This window comes from Mastigoproctus giganteus, chromosome 5 (genome assembly GCF_048544385.1).
Source record: "Mastigoproctus giganteus isolate SK-2022 chromosome 5, ASM4854438v1, whole genome shotgun sequence".
NCBI classification, from domain to species: Eukaryota; Metazoa; Arthropoda; class Arachnida; order Uropygi; family Thelyphonidae; genus Mastigoproctus; species Mastigoproctus giganteus.
Window position 1 is genome coordinate 237,130,292 of NC_143579.1, and position 15,283 is coordinate 237,145,574.

General features: G+C 38.6%; 1 protein-coding gene across 4 annotated transcripts in view; it reads left to right on the plus strand.

Annotated features, from left to right (window-relative positions):
• LOC150086308 (filamin-A-like) overlaps positions 1-15,283 on the plus strand; it is a 470,984-nt gene that overhangs the window by 166,357 nt on the left and 289,344 nt on the right. For all 4 annotated transcript variants that reach the window (XM_090374465.1, XM_090374466.1, XM_090374467.1 and 1 more), the window contains exon 8: positions 2,530-2,730. In XM_090374465.1, coding sequence (XP_090230591.1) covers positions 2,530-2,730 — 201 coding nt within the window. The remainder of the gene's footprint in view (positions 1-2,529; positions 2,731-15,283) is intronic.

The following is a 15,283-nucleotide window of genomic DNA, read 5'->3' on the forward strand; positions in this document are numbered from 1 at the left end:
AAGTGCAAAGTATGCATGTCATCAATTGTTTGAGGAATATAAACAATGGGGTCTAAAAATCAATTTTAGCAAGACTGAAACGTTGTCTTCAGGACCAGGACACGTTCTAAATATTTCAGGTTTTAAAATTAAACAAGTCAATAAATTCAAATATTTGGGATCAATCTTACAAAGTGATGGATCGTCCCAAGCAGAGATCAATAAGAGAATTGCAGAAAGGGTATTGGCATGTTAAACTCTGTTCTGTGGAGCAAAAATATCCTAAATAAAACAAAGAAACTTATTTCAAACGATTGTACAAAGTCTTCTATTGTATGGAGCGGAAACCTGGACATTGAATAGGTGAGCAGAAACAAATTGCTCTCCACAGAAATGGATTTTTGGAGACGCTCAGCAGGAACTTCTAGAAGAGACAGAAAATGGAATGAAGACATAAAGGAAAAAATGGAAGTGAAAAAGACTATTGACACCATCAATCAAAGAAAAGCATCTAACATGGTGTGGACATGTAAAATGGATGCAAGAAAACAGATAACTAAAGGCTATCCTGGAATGGATACCTCCTGGAAGAAGGAGAAGAGGAAGACTTAGTAGGACATGGATGGATGGAGTATGGGAGTGCATGACAGCCAGAGGCTTAACCGACCAAGACACCCTGAACCACACTTTATGGTGGGAAAAATTTCCTAACAAGAAATAACTTGTAGTGTAGGCTGAGGAAACCCATTGTAAATGGAAACACTCCTCTTGAAGAAGAAAATAATTTTCCAATCTCTCTCTCACTCTTGGCGCCTCCGTAGCCAGGTGGGAAGGAGAAGCAGTGCATAGCACATGCTTCTTGCTTAGACCGGGGTTCGAGCCCGTCACCACCAAATATGGAGGATGTGGAAAGGTCAGGGAATGACCACCGCATATCCCGGAGCAATATGGCCTTAGTTGCTAATGCTCCTAAAAACCAAACAACAAACAATCTCTCTCACTCTCACAAAGTAAACTAAAAATTACTGATAAGTGTGTTAGAGGCTAGATTTATATATTTTTTTAAAGGTAGACTTGGTAAAGTACCTAATTATATCATACCTTTTTAAGTGTGTGTGTGTGTGTGTGTGTGCGCGCGCGCACGCACACACACACACACACACACATGCATACAAATTTACTTCATACAGATTCAGTGCAGAAACTTACATTCATCTGTCCACAGATTTAAATTTTGTTGAAATAGTTGAAACTTTGTTATTCTTATATAGACAAAATTATAAAGATTAAACAATAATACAGTTCTACCTAAACAGCAACAAGGATTGCAAAATTTAAAACTTAAAACAACTGTAATGAAAAACTAAATATAACTACAATTAAAGTAATAAAAATTATTTAATTAAACACTGAACATTTATATGTCCAGTATTTGCTTGATTTGTTTATTGGACAGTAAGCTCAAAGTCTTAGAATTGCCTGGTGTCTGGTTCAAAACCAGACACCAGGCAATTCTAATTAAAGCTGTATCCTCAATGTAAGGAATATTGGATCTCACCATTATGTCTGTCATAACCTCAAAATGCATGATCCATACTCCATGATAGAAGAGATTGGGGATGCTAGAGTTTTCTGTAGAGACCAAATGTAGTTTTACCATTTCAATCCTCCAGTAAGCAAAGAGATGGTTTTGTACGAGGCAGTGGGTCATCTCCCACCTAATACTGTCTACTGATGCAGAGGGCTGGCCATTCCTTTGTGTGGTGTGGATGCCACACCTCTACTCTTGCTTACATCTGGTTCAAACAAGATCTAAATAAAAAATCTATTTTAGATCTTGCACATTTTTCTTTTCATTTATTTGCACACTCTGTTTGTCCTCATACATTAATCTATAATCCATGTCCTAGACTGCATTGATCTCCTGTTTATGCAGTATTTACAACTTTATAATGAGGGCCAGAAAAAGAGACAGCAGAAAGATTCGATTTCATACTGAGGATGACCGTAAAAATTTGTATATGCTAATTTTTCAAAGTGCAGGGGAAAAAAAAATTCCTGAAGAAAAATCATGCTGCTCCTTCCCAAGGTTGGAAAGCTGAATCTAGTGAGCTTTGTGATCGTGGAACCCATGGAATAGCCTGTCACAAGAGAATATATGCAGAAGTACTAACAATTCCATCATCATAAAGGTGCAAGCAAAGTGTTTGGTTTTTTCAGAATGATTGGAAATTCAATTCACTTGTCTTGCAAGCAAGAACTTTCAAAATTTTTTTTAAACTTTCAAATCAGCTCCTTCAAAAGTATTAATATAAATAATTTTGCTCTATGCAGCTTCATACCGATGTATGTTGTGTTCAAATTGATGTATTTATTATAAATATTAAAACTGTTTTACTTAATTTAATATAAGAATGCGATTTTAAATAATTTGCAATTAATGTAAGATGCAGTATTTGTTTTGTTATAAATTGTAATCCGTTACTAGTTGTATTGAATAAATTATTTTCAAAGTAAACATTCTGTTCCCCCCCCCCATTTATTTTTTAGATGCCGGCAAAGGTCAAGTAGAAGTTGTTATACTTGATCCTAAGGGTGATAGAAACACTGTACCATGTCGTGTGAAGAAAGTATCTGATGATGTCTACCGCTGTGAATATGTAGCTCAAACTACTGGAATGCATTCTGTTAATGTCTTCTTTGCAGGCCAACAAATTCCTAAAGGCCCATTTGGTGTTAATGTTACTCCAGGTAATGTTTTTTCTTGCTTATTTTTGTTTAAAAATATTTTAAATATTGTTCTCTACTTAAAACGTTAAATTCAGAACCATTTCCTCATGTTAATATTAATTGAAATTTTTCCAAATATTATTACAATACTTCCAAGAAAATGTATGTATATTCTGCTCTGCAAAAGAAGATTGAAAATACTAAGCCATATTGACTGATTATGGATAGAAAAAACTGATTGTGTCAGGTGGCCAAAAAATTTTGTGCTGATTTTTAGGATAAAATGAACAAAAACATTTTATACCTTGTGATAGTTTGGTTAGAGGGTAGATATGGATAATCCCACTTGTATTCCAACAGACATGCAACAAGATCTTCAGTTGGTGAAGGGGATTTCAGTGTGTGGATTTCCAACACAGGATGATAATGAATAATGTGATTGTTTGGCATTGCTGCACATAAACCATTTTTAATTGCACATCAACAATCAAAAAGTTCAAAAATGGCTCATTATTGTGATGTTATGTGACAACAGGCAAATTGATAATCGTTGGAGTTTGTTGTTAGTTTATATGGAACCATGTTACTTATTTTGTACACATTTCCCCAAATGCAAATGAGTGGTTTCATTGCTCACCTTGAATCTTTCTGCAGGCACTTGACATATTTGGTTTCAATCTGACTCAGTGGTACTCTTCAGTTTGTAGTAGTAGTAGTAGTGGCACTTGATGCAAGAAAGCAGTGTAGGAGCTTATGCAGCATCAGCCAAAAAAAAAAAAAAAAAAAATCACACCATACCCTCCAATTGCCTGTCCAGTTCCTCCTTAAATTTATTTAACCTATCAACTTCCACAACGACAGATGGAAGTTTGTTCCAGCAATTAACCACCCGCTGGCTAAAGGCAAATTTCCGCACATCTATTCTACATCTATCCTTTCTTAATTTGAACTTATGTCCCCGTAGGTTCGTATTCTGAACAAGTGGGAGGATCCCATCAGAATTCAGCGTGCTCAACCCATTCAAGGCCTTATAGACCTCAATCAGATCACCGCGCAGGTGCCTAGTCTCCAGCCACTGCAATTTGCAGAACTTAAGCCTCTCTTGGTAAGAGGATCCCTTCATTCCCCTCACCAATCGTGTTGCTCTTCTCTGTACACGCTCAAGCAAATCTACATCCTTCCTAAAATGAGGCCTCCAGACCTGTACGCAGTACTCAAGACGTGGCCTGACCATTGCCTTATACAGAGGGACAATCACCTCCTTTTCCCTGCTAGCAAAATTCCTATATATCATTGACAAAACCCCATGACTGCCCTAGCAGCCTGTCTACATTGCTCAGAAAACTTCATATCTGACTGCACAATTACTCCCAGGTCTTTTTCATTTTCTACCACCTTAAGTGTAGTACCACACAGTTGGTACGTTTCTCTGGGGTTACTTCTACCCATATGCAGTACTTTGCATTTGTCAAGGTTAAACTTCAGTTGCCACTTCTTAGCGCATCTGCCCAAATTATCTAGATCCTGTTGCAGTAGCACACTGCCATTACTGTCATTAACAACCCTGCCAACCTTCGTGTCATCTGCAAACTTCGACATTAAGCCTGATATACCTTCATCAATATCATTGATAAATATACAAAACAACAGTGGCCCCAACACCGAACCCTGTGGGACTCCACTAATAACATAAGTCCACGAAGAGCAGCACCCATTGATTACCACCCTCTGTCTTCTCCCACTTAACCATCCTTTTATCCATTGTAGCAACTTACCCTTAATACCATTCTGCTCCAATTTGTACAGTAGTCTTCCATGCGCAACAGTGTCAAAAGCTTTCCTGAAATCCAAGTATATGATATCAAAATTATTTTTTGCATCCAGTTCCTTTGTGACCACATCATAATAACCAATCAAATTTGTCAGACAAGACTTTCCCTTAACAAACCCATGCTGTGTCTGAATTATTGCTGCAGTCTTGTCTAGATGATCCTGCAATGCATCTTTAACCAGTGACTCCATTATTTTACCCGGAACAGAAGTTAAACTAACTGGTCTGTAATTATTCGTGTCACCCTTCGAACCTCCTTTGTGAATTGGGGATACATTTGCACATCTCCAGTCCGTGGGAACCTCTCCTGAGTCTAAGGATGCTCTCATAATTATGGCTAAGGGTTTGCTTAGTTGCTTTGCCGCCTCCTTTAATATAACTAGATAGATCCCATCCGCCCCAGGTGCCTTTCTTATGTTTAACTTCAACAATTTCTCCTCCACTTTGCTCTCAGTTATTACAAAATCATTAAGCACACTGCTACAATTTGATAACCTTCTTCCATTTTCAAACTGTAACGATTCCTCACGTGTGAATGTAGATGCAAAATACTCATTCAGTTTGTTTGCTATCTGAGCAGGATCATCAACAGTCGAACCATCGATGTCAAGTGGACCAATCATATTCAGCCCCTTCCTTTTAGAGTTTATATAAGTAAAGAAATCCTTGCTGTTTTTCTTAGCATCTTTTGCCAAAGATTTCTCGTAATCCGCCTTTGCCTGCCGAACCTCCTTTGTGACCTGATTACAGACTAGCTTATATCTGCTACAGGCTTCTGCGTTGCCTGATAATTTATATGCATCCCATGCATTTTTCTTCTCTGTCACGAGTCTCATTAGTTCATTTGATAACCATTTAGGCCTAAACCTTGAACAATATTTCTTCATCGGTATGAAAATTCTAGTAGCTTCCACGATTAATTCCTTGAATGCTTCCCACTTAGAATTTACTGTTTGGAACATCGTCAGTCGATCCCACTGTACAGAATTTAAAAACTGTCTGAGACCACTGTACTCCCCTTTACGGAAGCAAAAACCCTTTCCTTTACCCCTGACGGTAGTTACCTCTTTGAGTAAATCCCACTTCAGCACACTGTGATCACTGCCACCTAGTGGTTCCTTTATCTGCAAATTCTTAATACACGAATGATCACTGCTGATAACCAGATCAAGAGTATTACTTTCTCTGGTTGCCTCTCGAACATGCTGCTGCAGAAAACAATCATCCAATAAATCCACAAAAGTCTGACTAGTGTGTGAGTGACCAACCCACAAGTTCCAGTCAATATCTGGGAAGTTAAAATCCCCCATTATAAGACATTCTGATTTACTGGCCCACTCTATTTCTCTGTACAATTGTTCATTGTACTCATTCGAGTCATTAGGCCTATAACACACTCCTACTCTTATTTTTGCTTTTGCAGTGCTTATGTCACACCAAACTGACTCAACAGTGCACTGTCCATCTATATCAACTGGATGCACTTCTTTTGATTTTATGTTTTTCTTAATTAACAGCATAACACCTCCTCCCTTTCTGTCCTGTCTATCCTTTCTGTACACATTGTACTCCCCAAATTCCAGTTCTGCATTCCTTATATCTTTGTGACACCACGTCTCTGCTATCCCAACAATATCCGCCTTTGATGTCTTGACCAACACTTCAAATTCATCAAATTTATTTACTATACTTCTAGCATTGGTATACATGCAAGCATACATGCTCCTATGCCTATTCCTTGTTACCCTAACACATCCCATATACCCAACTATTCCAGGATGACTGCCATCCGTCCCTGAAACCCCCAACACCCCTCGCTCCAGGTCGCTTCTTATTCTAATAGAAGTTGTGCAAGAATCACCTTCACCTCTGCCTGCGGTTACTGTTAAACTATTAGTCTTTGTATCCCCCCAAGCTAGCAGTTTTCCGACCCACCTAACACTGCCTCGATAGCATCAGCAAATATTCTTGCACCCTTTCTATTTAAGTGTATCCCATCCCTGTAGAAGCAATCTCTCCTGTTAACAAGTACAGTCCAGGCTGAAAAAAATTCTACCCCTTGAGCCTTGCACAATCTTTCCAGGGCCGAATTGATCGACAAGGCTCTCATCATATACTCCCTCCTATCGTGTCTTGGCAGAATTGCAGACACTTTTAAATTCAACCCTAATTCTCGGCTTTTTTTCAACAGTGACCTGTACTTGTTGAGTAATTCTGCCGGTCTCCTACTCTTAATATCATTAGTGCCAACGTGTACAACTATATCACCTTTTGTGCCCTTGAAAGATGATATCCGCTCTACAACGTCATCAACCTTTGCCCCTGGCAGACATACCCTTGTCCTGTTCCACCTATCCTTTTTACATAGCATGTTCCCCGTTTCCCTGACAATAGAGTCACCAACAACTAATAGTTCCTGTGGGACCAGCGCATTCTGCCTTGGGGGTTGCCGCTGTGTTGCGTGATGACCAAGTGCAAGCTCTGGCGTTGATGTGGGCAGCTGAGAGCTTGATGGGCCCCTCAATTTATTTCCTTCGAGGGCATCCACCCTGTCCTTCAAACTCTCATATAGGCCCATAACAACGCTGAGTTGTCGCCTGATTTCCTTACACTCCTTACATCGCGCACACACAAAGACATCCCCCATGGCAATATCATGTTCCGTTCCAGAGAGTTCGGCAAACATTTCACAAGTTGCACATTTTTTTAGGCTGTGACGCGTTGGAGAATCGCCCCCCTCAGTTCTCCCCCGAGTCACAACACTCCTGCCACTTTGTGCCCGTTGCTTTGCTGCTCTAGTTCGGGGCATGGTAGTTTAAATTAATAAAATCAATAAATTAAATGTCAGTAGTATTTGAATAGAAACTATGAAATAGAAACAGTGAAGCGTATTACTATATAATTATGCGTTAGAGCTACCTCAATTAAAAAATTTGAATTCCCTACAAAAACTTTGAATTCCCTATATACAAAAACAATGGCTACAAAAATCGAACAAAAATAACGGTTTTACCTATCGTAAGTAAAATCCACAAAAACTCTTTATCTAAATTAAAATAAAAATAACCAGCGTAACTATAACTATATGACTACGTATTAAGTACAATATAAAACAACAATCATGTAAATAAAAGGCAAACACTTATCGTTTTTGCGGAGCCTGTAACTGTCAGCTGTAACTTTTAAATAGAGTCAGCGCCCTCTCTCATTATCATTGTTATCTCTTGTTATCATTGATAACAGTTAGCTACCCCTCACAGGGTGCACAAGTGACTCATCACCAGATTTAAAATTTTTTGAACCATTTTTGGACTATACATTTATTTGTATGGCCTTTGAATACTGTGCATATCTTATGGGATGCGTGTTTAGTGTTTGTGCCCATTTTATACTAATAAAGTGAACATGCTTGAATAACTGTAATGGGAGCAGCCATTTTTTTTTTTTTCACTTTTTTTTTAATTTTTTTACCTAACTGCACCTCACATCTGCTTGACACCATTTGACTGATCACTTATACTTTTGAATTGCACTGATGGATATTTTTGCTAAAGTACCCAACCTTGAAAAAAAAAAACTGCACAAACTTTATTGGTCACCTGATACAAGTGACGCTTGGTTAAGAAATATCAGAGCTGACATACATAAATACTGCCTTTGAAGCAAATGGAATTTGAGTGAATAATTTAATGATAATTATAGTTAATTGATAATTAAAATGCTCTTAAGAAAAGTAAGTGAGGCTTGGCAGATTGAAGATTAAAATGGACATCAAAAAGTGCTTGCCCGGCAGCAGTTAAAAAATAAAATAAAAGATTGTGAAAAGTCTTGCATTTATATTTTGTTATGTGTTGTTTGTGAACATCAGAAATCAGACTGCAGTTTTAAGACCTTGAACGTCGATTATTGAGGGAAAAGTTATTTTATATCAAATGCTTAAACTTATAGTAAACATGATACTTACTATTGCTGTGTGTAATCTGATTTTTAGGGGATATATTGAAGTGGCTGGAGAAGTGACCAGGATGATGTAAAAATGGAAAAATAATTAAAAATGATAAAGAAGGATGTTTTAGTGTGATGGATGTTTTAGTGTGAAGGATGTTTTAGTGTGAGGTAAATACTTTGATTTGCTAAATGAAGGGGCTGAAGAAGCACGAAAGATTGAAAATATCTAGTATGGAAAGGCAGCAGGTATAAATGTAATTAGACTTCAAATTCTGAGAGTTGACTGTAAAGTAATATTATTACAGTTACGCCGCATGATCTAGAGATCATTTTCCACACAAGATTCTACCATTAATGGTTTTCCATATACAGTGAACTGAAGTAATGCACTTTACTTACAAACACCTTGTACATTGTGTTTTATTTGAAGTGCACAGTGTAATACTGGGACATTGTGTGGTGAAGTGATTCCACAATACAAGATTGATATGTTTGCAGCAAACATAGTTTTCTCACAGCTGTATACAAAACAGGCTATTGTTCTAACCTATACTGTGCAACCCTGCGTGATGATGCAGATCATCTGGACAACCTTCCACTGAGGGGAAACATCAACTGTGTACATGATCTATGATGCAAGACAGACAAATGACTGTTAGGTGTATAGCTGAGTCTGTAGGCATTTCAGTTGGCAGTTGTAATTCAGTCCTGATGAAATCGTTGAAGATGAAAACGGTCAGTACTCGATGGGTCCAACAAATGCTGACAGATGAGCAAAAGGCATACTGCAAACAAATGCGGATCTCTAACTTGAACATGCTTCGTGAAGCTCCACAAAATTTCTGGTTGTGGATTGTTATAATGGATGAAACATGGCTTTATCATTTTGACCCAGAGACTGAAAAATAGTCTGTGGAAGCATCCGTGTTCTCCACCTCTCAAGAAGTCCTCTATTACTCCATCAGCTGGCATAAGTTTTTTTTTTTTTTTTTTTTCCCCGATGCAGAAGACATCATCGTGATTGGCTACCTGGAAAAGGATGCACCTGCCATCTGGTGCATATTATGGCAACCTCATAAGTCAACTTTGTGAAGCCATCAAGGAAAAGTGATGTGGGAAATTGTGAAAAGGTGTCTTGTTCTTCACGACAATGCACCCATTCACACCTCCCAGTTTGCAATGACTGCCATACAAACTGCAGGATTTCAGTTGTTTCAGCATTCATCCTGTTCTTCAGATCTGCGGTGACTTTTTATTTGTTCGTCAAGCTGAAGGATAACATCCATGGGAAAAGATATGCATCTGACTGAGGTGGTTGCAGCAGCTGTAGGTGTGTGGTTGGAGGACCAAGATAAAGATTTTTTTTCCCCCCCATTGGGATCAAGACCCTAGAGCAGAGGTTCCCAACCTTTCTCGGTTCACGGCACCCTTACTGTCCTAGTAATTTTTTCACAGCAGCCCTAGGCCAAAAGAAATACCTAGTGGTTTTCGACCTTTTAATATATACCTATATATAATAATTTTATTCTTTATATAGAGGTACTAAATAAAGATCAATTATAGATCGCCACAAAATTAAAAAGATACGGTACAGTGGATATTGTACCATACCCTTTATGTTGTACCCTTTTTATAATGAAATAAATATATAAAATTCAAAATAATAACTTTAAGTAATTTAAACCCAAATTACACGGCACCCCGGTTGAAAACCACTGCCCTAGAGTATTGGTAGGAGAAGTGTAGTGCAGTTTAGTGGTTAGGGACTGTATGTGTTAGAATACAAAGGTTTTTAAATTGCACTTATTTTACATCATAGAAGCAATTCCATTAACTCTAGGGTTCTGTGGAAAATAAAGGCTTAAAGGGGATCCTTAGGTTTTACCAAACTTTGAGAACCACTGTTTTAGTGTAAGGCCACTTGTCCCAAAGTGTCCAAGTTTGCTAAATGAGGGTCATGAAGTGTTGCCAATGTTAACACCAATTATAATAATGTTAACAAAATTTATTGATCTCTCTCTCTCTCTCTCTCTCTCTCTCTCTCTCTCTCTCTCTCTCTCTCTCTCACACACACACACAGGCACTGACTCTCTTTAAAAATTACACCTGTCAATTACAGGCTCAGAAAAAGCAATAAGTGTTTGCCATTATATTTATCTAATTGTTATTTTATATTGTACTTTATACGTAGTTTTATAGTTCTAGTTACACTGGTTATTTTTCTTTTTAATTTAGATAAGAGTTTTTGTAGATTACTACTTAATATACGTAAAACCATTGTTTCATTCGGATCTTGCAGCCATTGTTTTTGTATAGAGTGGTAGGGAATTCAAATTTTTAATTGTGGTAACTAGGTAGCTCTAACGTAAAAATAATAGCGTAATACTGCATTTAGGATTCTATTAGATAATGTAGTATTGACAATTAATTAATTAAATTTATTGCTCTTATTAATTTAAAATATCATGCCCCAGACTAGAGCAGCAAAGCAACGGTCACAAAGTGGCAGGAGTGCTGTGACTCGGGGGAGAACTGAGGGGGACGATTCTCCAACGCATCACAGCCTAAAAAAAATGTGCAACTTGTGAAATGTTTGCCAAACTCTCTGGAACTGAACATGATCTAGCCAAGGAGGATGTCTTTGTGTGTGCTAGGTGCAGAGAGTGCCTAGAAATTAGGCATCAACTCAGCGTTCTAATGGGCATCTATGAGAGCTTGAGGTGTAGGGTAGATGCCCTCGAATAAATTAATGAGGGCCCATCAAGCTCTCAGCTGCCCAACTCAACGTCAGAGCTCACTCCTGGGCATCAGGCAACACAGCGGCAATCTCAAAGGCAGAATGCGCTGGCCCCACAGGAGTTAGTTATTGTTGGTGACTATTGTCAGGGAGATGGGAAATATATTGTGTAAAAAGGATAGATGGAATAGGATCAGGATATGTCTGCCAGGGGCAAAAGTTGATGACGTTGTAAAGCATATATCATCATTTAAGGGCACAAAAGGTGATATTGTTGTACACATTGGCACCAATGACATTAAGAGTAGAAGATCTGCAGATTTATTTAATAAATACAGGTCAATGTTGCAAAAAAGTCTTGAGTTAGGGTTAAATTTGAAAGTGTCTGTAATTCTGCTCAGACACGAGTTAGGGTTAAATTTGAAAGTGTCTGCAATTCTGCTCAGACACGAGTTAGGGTTAAATTTGAAAGTGTCTGCAATTCTGCTCAGACACGATAGGAGGGAGTACACGATGAGAGCCTTGTGAATCAATTCGGCCCTGGAGGGAATGTGCAAGGCTCAAGGGGTAGAATATTTTTCACCGTGGTCTGTGCTTGTTAACAGTAGAGACTGTTTCTACAGGGATGAGATACTCTTAAATAGAAAAAGTGCAAGAATATTTGCTGATGCTATCAAGGAAGTGTTAGGTGGGTAAGAAAACTGGTAGCTTGGGGGGGGGGATTCAGACTAAAAGGTTAAAAGTAGCTGCAGGAAGAGGTGAAGGTGGTTTTTTTTGTTTCACTATTTCTATTAGAATAAGCAGTGCCTTGGAGTGAGGGGTGCTAGGGGTTTCAGGGACTGATTGCAGTCATCGTGAAACAGGTGGGTATATGGAATGTGTTAGGGTAACTAAGAATAAGAATAGTTGCATGTATACCAATGCTAGAAGTATAGTAAATAAATTGGACGAATTTGAAGTGTTGATCAAGATATCAAAGGCGAATATTGTTGGGATATCAGAGACGTGGTGTCACACAGATATTAGGAATGCAGAATTGGAATTTGGGGAGTACAGTGTATACAGACAGGATAGTAAGGGAGAAGGTGTTATGCTGTTAATTAAGAAAAACATAAAATCAAAAGAAGTGCATTCAGTTGATATAGAGAAACAGTGCACTGTTGAATCAGTTTCATGTGACATAAGCACTGAAAAGCAAAAATAAGAGTAGGAGTGTGTTATAGGCCTAATAACTCGAATGAATACAATGAACAATTGTACATAGAAATAGAGTGGGCTAGTAAATCAGAATGTCTTATAATGGGGAATTTTAACTTCCCAGATATTGACTGGAACTTGTGGTTTGGTCACTTGCACACTAGAAAGACTTTTGTGGATTTATTGGATGGTTGTTTTCTGCAGCAGCATGTTCGAGAGGCAACCAGAGAGGGTAATACTCTTGATCTGGTCATAAGCAGTGATCATTCGTGTATTAAGAATTTGCAGATAAAGGAACCACTAGGTGGCAGTGATCACAGTGTACTGATGTGGGATTTACATAAAGATATAATTACCATCAGGGGTGTAAAGGAAAGGGTTTTTGCTTCCGTTAAGGTGAGTACAGTGGGATCAGCTAATGATGTTACAAACAGCAAATTCTAAGTGGGAAGCATTCAAGGAATTAATCGTGAAAGCTACTAAAGTTTCATACCTATTAAGAAATATTGTTCAAGGTTTAGGCCTAAATGGTTATCAAATGAACTAATGAGACTCGTGACAGAGAAGAAAAATGCATGGGATGCATATAAATTATCAGGCGACACAGAAGCCTATGGCAGATATAAGCTAGTCTGTAATCAAGTCACAAAGGAGGTTAGGCAGGTGAAGGTAGATTATGAGAAATCTTTGACAAAGGATGCTAAGAAAAACAGCAAGGATTTCTTTACGTATATAAACTCTAAAAGGAAGGAATGAATCAAATTGGTCCACTTGATATCGATGGTTCAACTGTTGATGATCCTGCTCAGATAGCAAACAAACTGAATGAGTATTTTACTTCAACATTCACACAAAATGCCAGAAGGTTATCAAATTGTAGCAGGGTGCTTAATGATTTTGTAATAACTGAGAGCAAAGTGGAGGAGAAATTGTTGAAGTTAAACATAAGAAAGGCACCTGGATTGGATTGGATGGGATCTATCCAGTTATATTAAAGGAGGTGGCAAAGGAAGTAAGAAAACCGTTAGCCATAATTATGAGAGCATCCTTGGACTCAGGGGAGGTCCCCATGGACTGGAGGTGTGCAAATGTATCCCCAATTCACAAAGAGGGATCGAAGGGTGACACGAGTAATTACAGACCAGTTAGTTTAACTTCTGTTCCGGGTAAAATGATGAAGTCACTGCTTAAAGATGCATTGCAGGATCATCTAGAGAAGACTGCAGCAATAATGCAGACACAGCATGGATTTTTTTAACGGATAGATTTGTCTGACAAATTTTATTGGTTATTATGATGTGGTTACAAAGGAACTGGATGCAAAAAATAATTTTGATATTAGCATTAGTAGAGGCATTTGATGCAAGAAAGCAAGCTTATGCAGCATCAGCCAAAAAAAAAAAAAAAAAACCCACTTCCACTTCACCCCTCTGTTCGTTCAAAATACCTGTCCAGCTGAGCCTTAAACTTATTTAGGCTATCAACCTCCACCACAAGGGATGGAAGTCTGTTCCACCAACCAACCACCCACTGGCTAAAGGCAAATTTCCGCATGTCTATCCTACATCTGTCTTTCCTCAATTTGAATTTATGCCCTCTCAGGTGATTTTTCTGAGCTAGAGGAAGAATCCCATCAGCATTGAGCATGCTTAAACCATTCAAGTCTTTATACACCTCTATCAGATCACCTCGCTGGTGCCTAGTCTCCAGACACTGTAATTTGCAAAACTTAAGCCTTTCTTTGTAAGGCACTCCTTTGTTCCATTCACTAATCTTGTTGCCCTTCTCTGTACTCGTTCCAGCAGCTCTACATCCTTCTTGAAATGAGGCCTCCAGACCTGTATACAGTACTCTAGGTGTGGCCTGACCATTGCCTTATACAATGGAATAATCACCTCCTTATCCCTGCTGGAAAAATTCCTGTATATCATTGACAATACTCCATGAGCTACTCTTGCAGCCCGTCTGCACTGCTCAGAGAACTTCATATCTGCCTGCACAACCACCCCCAAGTCCCTTTCATTCTATACAACTGTCAGTGTAGTACCACAGAGTTGATATGTTGCTCTGGGGTTGCTGTTTCCCATGTGTAGTACTTTACATTTGTCAATGTTAAACTTCATTTGCCACCTCTCAGCCCATCTGCTCAACCTTTCCAGATCCTGTTGCAGCAGCATAGTGTCAGTAGTGTCCTTGACAACCCTGCCAACCTTTTGTATCATCTGCAAACTTGGACATTAAGCTTGATATACCATCATCAATATCATTTATAAATACAGAAAACAATAATGGACCCAACACTGAGCCCTGAGGGACTCCACTAATAACATTAGTCCACGATGAGCAGTGTCCATTGATTACCACTCTCTGTCTTCTCCCCCTCAACCACCCCTTTATCTGTAGCAACAATTTGCCTCCAATGTCACACTGCTCCAATTTGTGTAGCAGTCTTCCATGTTTGGTGATGCTTATACAGCATCACCAAAAAAAAAAAAAAAACCTCTTCCCATTTCATTCATCCGGTTACTCCAAATGTTTATCTAGTTCAGCCTTAAATTTATTTAAGCTATGAACTTCGCACAACAACAGATGGAAGTCTTTTCCAGCAATCAACTACCTGCTGGCTAAAGGCAAACTTCCGCACATCTAGTCTACAACTGTCTTTCCTCAATTTGAATCTATGCCCCTCAAGTTCTTAATCTGAGCAAGCAGAAGTATCCCATCAGCATTGAGCCTGCTCAAACCATTCAAGGCCTTATGCAACTTGCAGGTGCTTAGTCTCCAGATGCTGCAACTTGCAGAACTTAAGCCTTTCTTCGTAAGCGCATCCCTTTGTTCCTCTCGCCAATCTTGTTGCTCTT